Here is a 14723-nt window from a genome sequence, read left to right on the forward strand (position 1 = left end):
TTCTACTGGAAGCTCTGTAACCGACTGGGCCCCCAGAGGGTCCTTGTCCTTCTCCCTCCACAGTGGCCTTGATTATGAGTTGGAGAGAGGCTGCTCAGGCTTCTCGGGCAGTTACTCCATCCATGATGAGTCATGAGCAGTCAACAGCCCCTGACATCCTCCATCTTCATCATTTCCCTCAAACAGGGAAACCCAGAGTGACCAGGACAGGGGTCAGAGCAATGCTCACGGAGCCCAGGTGGAAGGTCAGCCGGTTTGTCCTGTCCCTTCTTTCAGAGGAGACAGGAAATGGACATGGGGACAAGTATGGAAGCATGGGCAGCCCTGGTGCCTCCGCGGTGGCTCACTAGGGGCATGAAGGTGGCAGGGCTATAGGTGTCCAGGCTCCTGAGTCTCAATCCTGCCTGAGACAGGACAATGAGAAAAGGTGGGGGTGGGTGCCTGGAACATGTGCAAGGTCATCGCCGCACATCAGGGCCCGGCACCTCGGCGCAGCCTCTGCCGGTACAGCACTGGACCACGAGTTGGCCCGCGAGGACCCGAGAACCGCAGTGACGAAGCCAGATGCCTGGTGCCGGCCACCAGCTTCACACGGCGACCGTGTCCGGTCCCTCAGACACTAGCCGCTCGGGAAGGAGCCGCAGCGATGCCTCTGCTGTCGGAATGCTAAGGACACACGCGCCCTTGACAGCAGGGCTAGTACTCCGACTGCCAGATGGAGGCATTTTCTATCATCTGTTAGTAGTGCTCTCTATCTATAAAAGCTAATGGAGGGTTTATCAATTATGACTAAATACAACTATTAAAGTGGACAACCCTGAAGTCGACACAGCTAATTTATAAAGTATAATACAGGACGTCTCACAGGAGAAAATGCTTTGGCTGAAACTTCATCCATTTATTTACTACAGTGCAGAACATTTTGTCTTTAGAAATCAGTGGGTTTGTTTTTGCTGACATTTCACTTGTTTAACAGAAAACGAAAGTCAGGAAAATCACGTGGTAAGTGGGAGCGACGTCATGGGTAAATTGCAAAGTGCATGGGACGTGCTTTATTCGGAATGACGTAGAGCAACTGGTCAGTGAGCCTCTCCTGTCTAAAAGTGCGGCACACTCATGGTCGCTGACAGCACTGGACGGGAGCCCCCTGGAGACTATCGAAGGCTTTCTGTTCACGCGTGGGACATCACAGGGGCAGAGGCCTCCATCTCCTCACCGATGGCTCTGAGTCAGAGACAGGGAGGTTCTTCACCCACTGAGCACCTTCTCGTGCCAACATGAACACGGCACCCGGATACTCCTCCATCTCGACGCATGACACACGGCCACCTCTGCCACACGCAGAGAAATTAGGAGGCTCGAGGACCTGCAAAGACTGCAAGAAACCGCTCCACCTCTGGTTGCGCCCTAGTGACACATGCGTATTTCCTGGTGACAGCCAGTTTTGGAAACAGTGCCAGACAGCAACCCCTCCCCTTGCTTGCTTTGCAGGCAATGTCAGGGCCTGTCCCCAGTCGTCCACCCTCTCTCGGGCACACACTCCTTTCTTCGGAAACATGAAACGTCCCCAAATAAGTATGCCTTTCTCCAAAGAAACACATTTTCCACTCGGTGACAAATACTGACTCCAAGCTAAAATGAATGCTGGCAGGCAGCTGAGGGTCCTTAGCAAACTTCCTTAAGAAGGAGAAATGTGTGGATGTCACAGCCATCAGTGAAGTCTGCATGCTGCCTATTAAATTAAACACACTTGCTGTCCTTATACACAACATCCAATGGGATCCTAGAAACAAAACCTGTTTTATAGCAAAAAATATACATACAGTGCTGCACTACAGTCCATATAAATGACGAAACGCTTGAATATGGCTATACCTCTATGTGTGTACACATATGCACTGTGTGCCCAGTCAGGCACACACGCTCTGCGGTCCTTCCCTGGCTCTTCCACTGCAGTGTCCAGGGCACCTGGCTTCAGTGTCCATGGCTGGCACGGAGGTCACCGCTGAGGACACAGCCCTGGCGCGATGCACCGTCCCCTGTGCAGGACCAAGTCAGCTGGACAGTGGCAGCCCGCCACACACGGCTTGCTGCAGGGACCGATGTCATTCCAGGTGTGACAGGTCTTCACACACCCCGGGCCACAGGGGTCATACACAGCGCCGTGCTTGCACTGGGTGGCTGCAGAGGAGGAGACAAAGCAGGATCTCAGCTCCCTCAGCCCGGGGCCATGCCTGCAGGCAGTGCCCTCACCCGGGTGTGCATTTTAAAAAGAGAATAACCAACAACTAACCCCCCTCCCATGCTGTGGGAACCACCTGCATCTATAAAACTAAATCCTAAGGTCTATCTCCTGGGTCAGTGAACTTCAAACTAACATATAATAATAAGGAAAGCTTTTCATTCCCAGGCGAGGCACACTAAATTCATAAGGCTACAGGAATAAACATAAGGTTATTTAGTTACTGCAAACAGCATGAAAAATTAATCCCAAATAATTCTTCCAGCGATTGAGCTGCGGTGAATAAGAATATTCTGTGCAACTTTATAAATATGAAAATATATGAAGTGATACACACAGGAAAACCTGCCAAGGATATCAGAAATGTGTGACATACTTCAGCCACAGCAGCCGAGAGCTGCGTGAATCCATCTGAGCAAGGTAGGGCGGGAGTGGGGCCCAGCCGCAGAGAGAAACCCACGTGTGACCGCAGCAGGGCAGAGCCCGAGGGGCGGCCAGGGAGCGGGCGCCGATGCTGGCGCGTAGGCGAGCCTGGCCGAGCTGCTCCGCCATGAGCTCAGGCCTGAGCTCATCTGGACAGCAAGCCTGAGAGACTCCCGGGGGGCGTGGTGAGTGCGTCCTGGAGGCCTCGGACACTCGGACCTCTCCACCTCTCCACCGAGCCGCTGCCAGGGGCAGGGCAGGGGCTGCCGCTCGCTCTCCCCGCCAGGATTGCTGCCCACGGGGGGTCTGGAGGTCTGGAGCGCGATTCTCCCAACACCAGGAACGATGATCCCCTTCACCTGAGCTCGCTCCCGGCAGAGGCAAACGCGGGCGGGTCCACAGTCCGAGGCACGCCCGTGCTGCTGCTGTCCACGGGCTCCCAGAACCGCCCCGGCGCAGGCTCAGGACTGCAAGGCTGAGGAACAAAGCTGGCCCCAAGCGGACGGCCCAGCCGCGCGCCCCCGAGCTCTGCGTGGAGAGCTGCTCTGCAGGGCTGGTGTTCGCGAACAGCAAGGTCATGAGACGACGGTAAATTCTAGGGAGGCTCCTGGGTGCCCATCACACGAGTCAAAGCCAAAAGAGCAACGTGCACCCTGTCCAGAGAGCTCAGGGATTCTTCACACTTTCTTTCTTATTTTCAGAACGGGGCTGTGAGACAGCACTGACATTTGACTGGAACCGATTTTAAAATACTGGACTCTACAATCAACATTTTTCCTGCCGGATTCATACGAAACCCCGGCCTATTATTTAGCCCTCTCATAAACGCTAGCTGAATTATGAGCCGTTGCTAAGCGCCCGCTCTGAGCACAGCCACTGTGCACCTGCTCACCGTGCGGCCTCTGTCTGGTGGGGAATCGCGGCCGAGGCGGAGACTGCGGATGGGACCTAGCAGATTCCCGTGCCTGGCTCCCCCGCTCTGCTCCGGAGGGGCGTGTTTCTGGCTCCCCTCCCGAACCGCTCTCCCACCGGCTCTGCCCCTGCCGTTCCCCTGCACACAGCTGCTCCCACCACGGAGCCGTGCTCGCTCTGTCTCTGACGCCGGAACGCAAGCTTGCAGAGGGCGGAATGCTGCCTGCCTGTGGCACCGACTCCAGCATCCAGAGGCCCCGCTACCACAGCCAGTGTGAGGCCTTGCTCGTGGGCGACGGCACCGTGAGCGGACCTCGGGCAGAGCGGGCTGGGCACTGCCATTTGTCCCGCGGTGGGCCTGCTCCCTGGCCGCCTCTACCTGGCTCTGCAGTCCGGGGCCCATTCACCTCCTCCTCAGGGGCACCAGGGCTCCCTGGGACACAGATCTCCAGCAGCAGATGGGAGGCAGGCGCACAGCAAGGCCAGGTCCTCAGTCCTCACCCTGTGCTGCTGAGGCCGCTGTGGGCCACTGCTCCCGCTGCGGGCCCCTCTGCATGCAGTGCTCCCGTCTCCCGGGTCCATCGCTAACTGCTCCCGGCCTTTTAGGGCCAGGTGAAAACAGCCCACCGGTCAGGAACTCAGTAAACATCTGCCGAGCATTTGCTGGGCACTGGGCATCCTCATAAGCCCGGGGTCAGAAGGGAGCCAGGTACCACCCGACCTCCAGCTACAAGAAAGCGGGCTTGGACCAAGCAGGTAAAGCTGGTGGGCAGTTTCCAAGTGAAATGCGACACAGGTCCCAGGAAACAGGGAGCCGGAACACAGTGGAAGCCAGAGAGGACTCGGGCTCGCCAGGCAGAGAGCAGGTCCGGAGGGCGTGAGAGGTGGGCAGAAACTCGCCACACAGGCACGGCGGAAGAGCTTCCCTGGCAGGGAGAGCAGCCGCGGTGTGACAGCTGCATCAGGCAGGGGCCCGGGCGTGGGAGGGTGGGGGAGACAGACAAAGACCAAGGCAGCACCAGAGACCACGGAGACCCACGGCCGGGAAGCGGGCAGCCTGGAAGCGGGCAGCCGGGGAGGCGTGTGAGCCGAGAAGGACACCCTCAGGTTGGCCATCCGTTTGGCACAGCTCCTGGGTGGCCTCACAGGTAATAGTGACTTGAGCCCTCTTTTATCTTAGGAAAAAGCAAATGTTAAGTTTTTAAACACAAAGGCCGTTTGGTTTGCACGCCTCTCTTTCAAAAGCATTCATTTGGTCAATTCCTTTAAAACAAAGAGCCGCCAAAGTGGTTAGTGCTAGCATGTGTTTATTCTCCAAGGGACACGGGGACCTCTGCGTGACCCACAGAACACGCGTGCTCATTGCACTGATGGTTCAGTGAGTGCGGCTCTCTGCCTCCCGGAACCGAGCTGCTTCTCTGCCCCACGGGTGCTGCAGGTCCCAGCACTGGGCCTCATCTCGAACTGACCCGTTGGAATGACGCCTGCCCCAGCGATGCCCGCTGCAGTCAGTACGCAAACCAAGGTGCTGCCCAAGGGACCCTGGGGTAAACTGCTCCGTGGTTAGAGGCGGCGTCCAGGCAGCAAGGAAAAGCTCCGTGTACACCAAGGGCAGAGTTGCTGAGGGGAAGGAGCGGCGTCACCTGGGCCCACAGAGCCCAAAAAAGGAGGAGAAGGGGGCTCAGGGAAGCCAGCGGGGAGCATCCACGAGCCACAGAGACACACAGCCGCCCCCCAGAACCCACTGCAGGGAGAAAGGGCACTTCTGAGGGCGCAGTGCTGATCGCTGTGGGTGGGAGTCAGAGGCGGTAATTCTGCTCAGACTGTGGTGTAAGACACGGGAGAGAGCAGCTTAACAAACTCACAACCCAGAGGCACCAAGGCACCCTGCCAGTGATAGGGAATGGGCGAGCAGACGCCGGAGCCATTATGGTAAACAAAGACCTGGATGTCACATAGCTGGGTGGAGCAGCTGGTGCTCACATGAACACAGCAATAAGGGTGAATCCAGTGCCGCGTCCTCAGAACGATAAAAACAGAAGCTGGGATGCAAACGGACCTGGGTTCCACTCTCAGCCTCCTTGTTTTCCAGAGCTCTTGGCTTTGAGCAAACTCCTTAACTATCTAAATCCTCAATGTCTTTATCTATAAGATGTGGCAACATAAAGCTGTTCTGGGCAGAAAGTCCGATAAAATATAATACAAGACGCTATTGTGGTCCTTGGGGAAGGAGGCGCTTTCAAAATCATAAACGCTAACAGAAACGGTATTATGGAACTGAGCACCTTCACTGGAGCCGTCAGCAAAGGTCCTTTTACGCAGTAATCCCCAGGCGAAATTACAGTCCTCCTAGTCTTTCCCAACACCGCGAGTGGGCACGGCCACGTTCAGAGCTCTTGGTCTTAACACCCAGGCCAGTTTTCAAAATGTCACTCGTTTATCAGGCTTTTTGGTGGCTCCTTGGTTGTCCGACGATCAGGCTTTGTACCCTGGACATTCCTCTCTTCTGCTTTACGCGCCCGCAATGCTGCTCTGGGTCAGAGCACCCGGGAGCTGAAACAAGCTACACACGGTCTTGCTGTCTGCTGAGGTGAGCGACTGAGAGGAGCCGTGTGGCTCTGCAGATTCAGCTCTTCGAGATGCCACTGTCAGACAGTAGCTGTCCGTGGTGTGCACGCACGCCTGTGAAGCACTGCTCTCCAGCTGCACTGTGATGGAGTGACTCCTCACCCCGACGGCTCCACTAATACTGGGAGGGAAAAGCGACCTTTCTGGGGCCACATTCCTCTTCCATTAGCAAAGCGGGTTCTGCTCCTGAAATGAGGGGGCCCACGTGAAGTGTGCAGCCCTCGGATGCAGCGTGCGCGGAACTGGAACTGAGCATAGCACTGGGCCAGGAGGAGAGGTCCCCAGACCCCAGATCCAACCCCAGCAGCACCGCAGCTGGCAGGGAGAGTCGTACCCCCGAGCCCTGCCTCACACCACGATGGACGGGAGACCTGGACGGGGATTTACTCCTTTTCTGGTAGATTCAAGGGCAGCAGGACTCAAGACAGAGCAAGGGAGCTGGGATATTCTGAGGCTGGAAGGACCCAGACCTCGCACATCACCCTCACGTGCTGCCTGCACCCAGGTCCCCACGGCCCTGCCCCTCAGCAGCTGCAGCCACGCCACGGTGTGGGTCACGGGCATCACATCCAGGCTCCTCTGAGGCTTGGAAAGTGCTTTCTGGTAGGAAGCTGCACTCGGCCTGCAGAGGCGACGGCCGAACTGAAAGGAAGGTCAGAGGAAGGCAGGACTCAGAGCGGTGCCTGCAGCCGGGCAGCTGAGGGAGCTCGGAGCCACCGGCCACGGGCTGTCACCGCGCCCCCAGAGCCCCAGGCAGACACAGCCACTCAGTGCTTTGCACTCCGGCCGCGCTCGGTCACCTGGGAAGTCTGTGACGCGCGCAGGGCCCTAGAAGCAGGGCCTGGGCACCGGAGGCTTCCGAGTGTCCCGCCAGCTCCTCTCGTGCCCCCCCCCGGCCGGGCGGAGGCGCCCACTCGGCCCAGGAGAACGGACGTCAGTGCTCCTTGAGCACAGCTTCGGTGCTCTCCTGACCCTCCACCCGCGGCCACGCCTGCCCCCACCAGCGCAGACCCGCCAGGCTCCCGGCAGCCACGCTGCCTTCTTTTCCAAGGCTGGGGCGGACGCTGCGAACCCGTCTCTTCATGGGGACAGAGACAAGGTGGCCACGCCCTGCACGGGTGACACCCAGTCACTCCCCGCACTTCTAAAGGATAGCAGCAGCGGCCACGGATGGCGTCTTCCGTGAGCTGGACACCCCTGAGCTGCCCCACGCACGCCTCACCGATGCTCCTGCCCCAGACGGCAGACGGCACGGGAACCCAGGCACATCCGGGCCCTCGCCCCTCTCTGCACATGCGCCGCCACCGTCCGCTTTAACCGGGCTCCTGCAGCAGCACCCTGCCAGGCCAGCTGCTCTCAGGCTTTCCTCCTGAACCTCTCCACACCAGGCCACCGCCGGGCAGCGGGCCAGTGCCGGTGCCCGGGGTGCCGGGAACGGGGCGGCACAGCGGCAGGTGAGCTGTGGGTGAAGCTTTGCCTGTGTTTGTGGCCGTTCCCATGACCACAGCACACGGGGCGTGGGGGGGGGCAGAAGCTCCCACTCTCACGGGAGCTCCACCCTCTTCACGTTACCGTGCGGGGCTCTGCGCTGTGCCCCCCCCCGATCACGCCCCCCCCCCCGGAACACTGTCTCCCATGGGACTGGTCCTGGGGCGCAAGGCTCTGCACGGCAGCCAGGGTCACCTCTGGAAAACACAGGGGCCGCTGGATGCCCAAGGGGCTCCCGCTTCCCTTGGGATGGGCGCTAGACGCCTGGCCGAGACTCACCGAGCCCCGGGAAGCCGGGGGCTGCCTGCCCGACCTCACCTTGGGCCCCTCTGTCCCCTGCCCCCAGGCCAAGCCTCACTGGCTCCTTCCAGTCTGAAGCGCTGTTGCTTCTCTGCCGCCTGGCTGTCCGACGCACTTCCTGCAGATGGGAGCTGGCCACCTCCCGCGGTCCTCCCGGCTGTGCTGAAGGCCCCGGGCCCCTGCGCAGAGGCCTTCCCCCTTCGCCCCTCTCCAGGGCTGGCCGCCTTTCCACTTGTTCACGAGAGCTCTGCCCTGTGTGTTTCCTTCTTTCTTCTCACCATAGTTCCAAGCGCCCAGCGCTGAGTTACTGCCTTTGTCTGGTTCTCCGGCAGCAGCCAGAGCCCCAGGGGCAGGGGCTCATCACTGGGCGTCACCAGGCCCCAGTGCCCCGCACAGTGCCCATCCTCAGCCACGTGAGGGGACGAAGGCATCCGTTTCACAGGGAGGAAATACAGCTACTTAGCTTCCTGGGGACAGAGCTCCCGGCAGCCGTCACAGACAGCTGTCCCTGTGGGGTGGCCAGGGAGGAGCACGCGCCAGGCCTGAGTAGCAGTCTCTCAGAAAACCACGCCGTTCCCCCAGGCCTTCAGCCCTGTGCCCATCCTGAATCTCCTTGCTCCACATGGCCCACGCCTCAGGGACAATGGCCCAGGAGCTAAGTGCGTGCAGCAGGTGGCTCGAGGTGCAGAGAACCTGGCCACGGCGGAAACCCTAGGTCGTGAAAGTGTGCTCCTCTCTGGACGCCACCCCCCGCCCCGCGTGGGGAAGGCCCTGTGTTACCAGCTGCAATCCAGTCGCACCGGCCCAGGGGACGTGGCCACTGGTGTCCGCCTGCGACCCGCAGCACAGGGGCTCCGCCAGGCTGTCCTCGCCTCTCACCTGAGCAGTGCTGCTGCGGCACCCAGTGCACCACGATGCCCTCTCTCTGGCAGGCCCGGGCGTAGGCCAGGAGCGACTCACAGTGGCAGTTCCTGTGGGCTGGACACTCACACACGTCCGTCACGCAGGACCTGGGGAGCAACACAGGCAAAGGAACGTTTAGAAACCTCAACTCATCAGGTACTGGAGTGCGAGCTGCAGGAAGCCCGGCGGCTGGTGGGGGCTCTGACCAGAGAGTGGAGAAAGGCATGAATTCTGCAGTAGTCTGAGCGCTGCATGCCTCTGAGCACTGTGACTCAGTTTCCTCCCGCAGAGCAGGGCGGCCAACAGACAGGAACGTCCTGCCACCCTCGCTGTCCACCTGGCTATGGCGCCCTGGTGCGCGGCTGGCTCCACTGCGGAGCCGATTCCTCCTCCAACTTCGCTGTAATTAACTGAGGTGTGAAAACCTGCTCCCACGGAGTGGTCACCCTGCAGGAAAGGCAGCTCTTCGGAGGCAGCGCCATTCGATTTCCCACCATCACTGTGTGCCCAGCAGTGGCCGAAGACAGAGCTGCTGCGGCCTAAACCACACAGCGACCGCTTGTTGACAGCACAGAACCCACGGCTTTCTGAAATGTGCAACCAGGACTCCCTCTGGGCGTCCCTTAGGGCCCTGGTCTTTTAAGGAACACCACATCCTCATTCTGTAGCAAGCGTTTCAGGCACCTAAGAAGACTGAGAGAGGAAGAGGGTTGAGTCTCGGTCCCCATAGCCTAAGAAGGGAAAGCGCGGAGCAAGGTGTGAGTCAATAGAACCAGAACCGTGTTTCTACACAAACCGACACATTTTCCACCGAGCTGACTGCAAAGCCAGCGACGACCTCACGCTGATGTGTCGTATTACACCTCACATCCATTTCACCCCGGACTGGTGAACAAGATGCAGCACGGCCTCTGTTTTACAAATGAACGGTCATTTCACACATGAATAGGTGGGCCCAGCGTCGCGCTTACAAGCGGCAGAAGAGCAAATCCAACTGTCCCTCCTTGCTCTGACAGCAGTGCTCGCTTTCCCAAACCATGCTGCAGTCATCATCCTGATCAGACAAATTTACGGCCTAACAGTTTCCAGCCGCCAGGTAAGCAAAGCCCCCAACTTTAACCAAATGAAACAGTGCTCATGGTTTTCACACCCCTGTTTGGCAAGTTCCTGTCTTCACAGAATCAAATTCTGAGGCTGAAGACAGGAAAGACTACAAGCAGCTCAGCTGACCCTGAAAAGTGTTTGGGACCCGGCCCTCCGGTGTCACCGGTCAGTGTTCTCGGTGAGGGACAGGTGGGCCCTCCCGGCGGTAGAGAGCGGCCGTGGGGCCCTGGTTAGGAGGCGCATAGCACCTGCTCCGAGGAAGAATGAGACACGGAACACACTCAAGGGCCCGTGGTCCCACAGTGCACCCGCAAGGGGCCATGACCCGCACTCCGGGCACAGACTGGGAAACGAAAACTCAGTCACAAGAGGAGCGGAGCGAGCGGCAGACTAAAGAGCCTGTTCATTTCCTGACTGACCAGTGGTCTTTACACAGGACAGAAAAGCCATCTCTCCTCTCTGCGATAACCAAGGGATCCTGCACAATCAAGTCTAGCAAAGGCAAAGACGTCCAGGCACTGAACACACAGGGAGCCCTTCTGTCGGGGGGAGCCCGGTCTTCCAAAGGCGAGCCAAGCCATGCTTGCCCTTGGGACGCCCGCTGAATGTGCACCTGCTTGTGAGCTCTCCCTGTCCACCTCGTCTCCTGCGCTGCTTCGTCCACCTCAGAAGCCCACACCATCCGCCCCACGCTCAGGTTCAGACAGCATATTTGCCTGCCGGGGTGACCGCCAGCCCCATTCCTGCTCACTGCCCGGCAGACTCGGGCTCCCCGTCCTCTCTCCCAGCCAGTAGGGTAAGGGCTGTTTCCTGGGTGCAGGGAGCCCACGGGGCTGACCTGGGTAAAAGGGCATCTAATGGGGCCGCTAAACCAGGGGCTGCACGCGGAAAGGCTGGTCGTCCCAGGAGGAAACGAGTCCTCAGTTTGAAGGAATGTCTGCTATGATTACGTGAAATTTCAGGAGTAAAAAAATTGAATTTATTTGGGTGATAGGATTGTTAGTTTACACTTTCCTCACTTTTTCTTAGCTTGTACTGCTGTCTTGTGAAGCTGTTTCTTCAACTCAAAAGAAATTATGGACAGCTAAGTCCAACTCATTGAGACTTTGAGAGAAAACACTGTGGCTGCACATTTACAATCGCTGTGTGCCCCTGCCGCACCGACAGAGCCGGGACGAGAGCCTACTCCACACCTAAGGAAGGCCGGGGCTCTGCACAGGACTTGGAGCCCACGAGAACAGCAGCTGAGGAAATCACGCTTGGCAAAGTCAGTTCTTTACTTGGAAGATTTTGAAAGTTTTGAAAGGTGTGTTTTGTCTCAGGTGTTAAAATTCTGAGATGCTGGTTTTCGCTGAGCAAGTTACCGACTTTCGCCCCAAAGTACCCGGGATGTGTGAGAACTCTTGGGCAGGAGGGTGAGACTGTGCTGTGAAGCCAGGCGCCTTCGTGGGCTCAGCCTTGCGCACCCCCTGTCCCCGTGGCTGCAGGGGCGGCGGCCGGGGACAGACGCTGCCACCACCCTCTCAGCAGGCAGGAGGCTTGGAGACGCCAAGGACCTGCCCAAGGTCACGTGGCTGGGACAGCGCCCGCCCTGCCGACCCAGGAATACAGCTCAAGTTCTGCTCGTGTCAAAGCCCACACTCACGACAACCACAACCACACAAGATCTTCCTAGAGAGCGCTGGGCCACATGGACGAGCTCTTATTCTCTGACAGGGAACCTTTACGCCTAAGGAAATGAGAATGAACATAGACATACATTTGATAGAGATTTTCACCGTAATGCAATTTAAATTAAGAAAAAGCAAAAACCTAAACTGCCCACAATAGAGGCTCGGTTAAACAAACTGCAGCGTCTTGTGCAGTGAGACTCCACAGCCATTATGATGACGTCTCAGAAATAACTTCTTATACTGTGCAGAAATGCTCTGGAGGAATGGAAAGGAAAAAGCAGGGTCACAAAATTCAGTGCTGCGTAGGCACAGATAAAAACAATGCTAACTGAAAACAGATATGCTCAAATATTCAGTGCCAACTCTGGAATTGTGGCTCTTTTTATTTCCTATTTTCTACAATGAACACCTCACTTTTCGAAAGAGACAAATACCACAGTTTGTGTTCAAAACAACAAAGCAGAGTAACGCGGAATATGATAACATTGATCAGAATTTGGAACTACAGTGGGAAATTAGCATCTGAAAAGGGAACCGCCAGACCCTGTGTGGTCGGTCTGTCCGACGACCGTCTGCTGTGAGGTACTCAGCTGAGGCCGCCCCGCCTGCGGGTGGGGCTGCGGGACACAGGCTTGATTCAGTCACCTGTGTGGCCTTCACACCTGCACCTTGCGGGCCTCTGCTGCTGGGACCAAGACGGGGGCAGAATCCACACTGGAGAATCAGGCACACTTCTGCTGGTACAAAGGGATTTATAAAGAGAAACGTGAAGGTATTTAAAATGCTCTCCCGACTGCAGGAAGGGGCGAGACTATAGTGATCCAGCTGTTCCGTTCCTCCTGATTCTCTGGGAGGAATATCTAATTTGGGAAACATCAGCGTTGAAATTTTGCAAGTTCATGGGAAATTATTGTTCTTTCGTTAACCCGTATGCACCGAGGTTGCACATTTATAATCACTTTATAGAGTAAGAAGCAGAACTGCAGTGACTTTAGCCGAGTTGCTGAGGTTCACGGCTTTGCCATCTCTGCTTTCGTGGCGTTGTGCGTCACATTCCATCCCGCCGGATGTGGAGTTGGTCAGGAAACTCAGCTGCCCGTCACCCCAGTGGGAAACACAGGAGCTTCTCCAGGAATCTCTAGGGTGAAAAGCTCGGGTCTACGCGGCGGGTCTCCACTCTGCAGGAATTAACGGAATAGCCCAGGAACGGGCCCTGCAATCCCTTTACAGGGCGCTCTGGCCTCTCAGCACCCAGCAGCATCAGGATGACTGAGGTCGGTCCCTCCCTGGAGCCCAGTGGACCCCAGCAACTGTGTGGGGGATCTGTCCCTGCCCTCTCCCCCTCAAGGTACCAACATTGGCCCCTGAGTGGCCCAAGACAGCGAGCACCAGCATATGTGGCTGTTTAGATCAGATTTCAGCTAATTACAATGGAATAAGATTAAAAATTCATCCCTCAGTCACACAGCTCACACTTCAGCATTCCGTGGCCACATGGCGCGTGGCCACCATGTCGATCAGCGCTAATGGGAACATTTCCAGCCCTGAAGAAAGGCCCACCGGCTGGTCCTGCCAATGAGGACGCTCCACCACTGTCAGGAAGCCATCCTGTGCATGCAGAGGGACTGCAAGTGGACGGAGACTAGGACCAGGCATGGCCCTGCCTTCTCACCGGGCACCTAGACAGAAAGCCCAAATTTCTTGGCGTCCAATTCAGTCCACCTTTTCCACCTCCACCTTGTTTCTTCTGCTATCCTTTCGCCAACTCCTGGGGACCCTCAGCCTTCCCCTGGCTGGCTCCTCCTGTCTGGAATGTGCTTCCTTGGGTTTTCCAGGGGAAAATCTGAGGCCGACCTTTCAGACTCGGTTCAGGTTGCTCAGTGGGGTTCACTGCCTGGCCCTGGGAAGGGCAGCTGCTCCCGTGAGCCCCGAAGCACCCTTTAGGACTGCACAGGCCTCAGAAGCACAGTCTGCTCTTTCATGCATCCAGCCCAGACAATGCCTGGACCACAGGCTTGGGAAACACCTGGTGAGCCAGAGTGGGTGAGAGCAGTCGGATCCCCTCTGCCGGAGCACAGGGCTGGGCAGCGGCCCTACACAGATTCCTCCCTCACCCCTGCGCCTGGCCACTGCCCACCACGGGCACAGAAAGCCCTGGGCTCAGCTACCTCTGCAAGACCCTTCCCCTTCCTGCTGCCATTTTCACCTTTAACTTCCCACCCTCCTCCCGCCTCCCAGGGAATTCCTGTTTTTATGTTATGACCGTTGGAAGAAGGGATCTGGTGAGTGAATTCTGCTTTAATGACACATTTCCAGCAAAGTACATGTGTGATATCGTGAGATCAGCCTAGAGCTCTCAGTCTTATTAAAAAGGCAGGCCTCCAGCAGCACTGAAATCGCAACCCCAAACAGGTCGTGCATCCCAGCAAAGCAGTCTGAGTGGCCTTCCCTCTGCTTGCACTGGCACAAGGGCTGCATCTGTCACACAGATGTGGTGCCCCTGCCTCTGGGGCACAGCCTTGAAAGCAGATGCATCAGCCATCGGGGGCTCTGCCAGACAGGAGCATGGCAGCCGGGGCCCTGGCTTCACCCTGCCACCGCGAAGGGCTCTGGCCGGACTGTTTGCAGCCTGCAGGGCAGAAGCAGAGACCTAGGAAGCCACCCTGGCCACAGGCCTCGCCTTGGGCACTCCAGGGCGTGCCAGCGAGCATCCATGGTCTGTGGGGAGCGGACATGTGGGGGGAGCCCCGAGAGGGCAGCTGCGAGCAAGCGCCTATTCAGGACAGACAGCACCAACACTAAGCCTCCCTCCGTCCTGGCCTCGCTCGGCTGTCCAGAGAAGCAGCTGGGGCAGCAGCCCAGGTGAGAGCCCTCATCCCAGCCGCATCGCCTGGGCTCAGCGCTCACCAGGTGGTGGCTCCTTGTGCTGCTCCTCAGGCTGCGAGGACTCCGTACCTTCCCTCTTCTCTGCCTGGCAGCGGCAGGAAACGCCCTCTGTCATGCACACGAGGGCTGCCTCGTGCAACTGGGACAGGGAGGCCGGGCAGGCC

The 14723-nt window shown here is 57.9% G+C and overlaps 1 protein-coding gene across 2 annotated transcripts in view; it reads right to left on the reverse strand.

The window, feature by feature from the left end:
- Positions 1-874: 874 nt before the first annotated feature.
- The window catches only part of LOC147828391 (BMP-binding endothelial regulator protein-like), a 45775-nt gene continuing 31926 nt past the window's right edge, over positions 875-14723 (reverse strand). Inside the window, exons 3-4 of one of the 2 annotated variants that reach the window (XM_087210135.1) lie at positions 8873-9003; positions 875-2181 (exon numbers count right to left, since the gene is read on the reverse strand). In XM_087210135.1, the coding sequence (XP_087066261.1) occupies positions 2000-2181; positions 8873-9003 (313 nt within the window). In that variant the 3' untranslated portion in view covers positions 875-1999. The other variant, XM_087210136.1, reaches the window with a different exon arrangement.

The sequence above is a fragment of the Heterocephalus glaber genome, unplaced genomic scaffold (assembly GCF_053883595.1).
Source record: "Heterocephalus glaber isolate CG9 unplaced genomic scaffold, H.glaber_assembly_v1.0 deba00001111, whole genome shotgun sequence".
NCBI lineage: Eukaryota > Metazoa > Chordata > Mammalia > Rodentia > Bathyergidae > Heterocephalus > Heterocephalus glaber.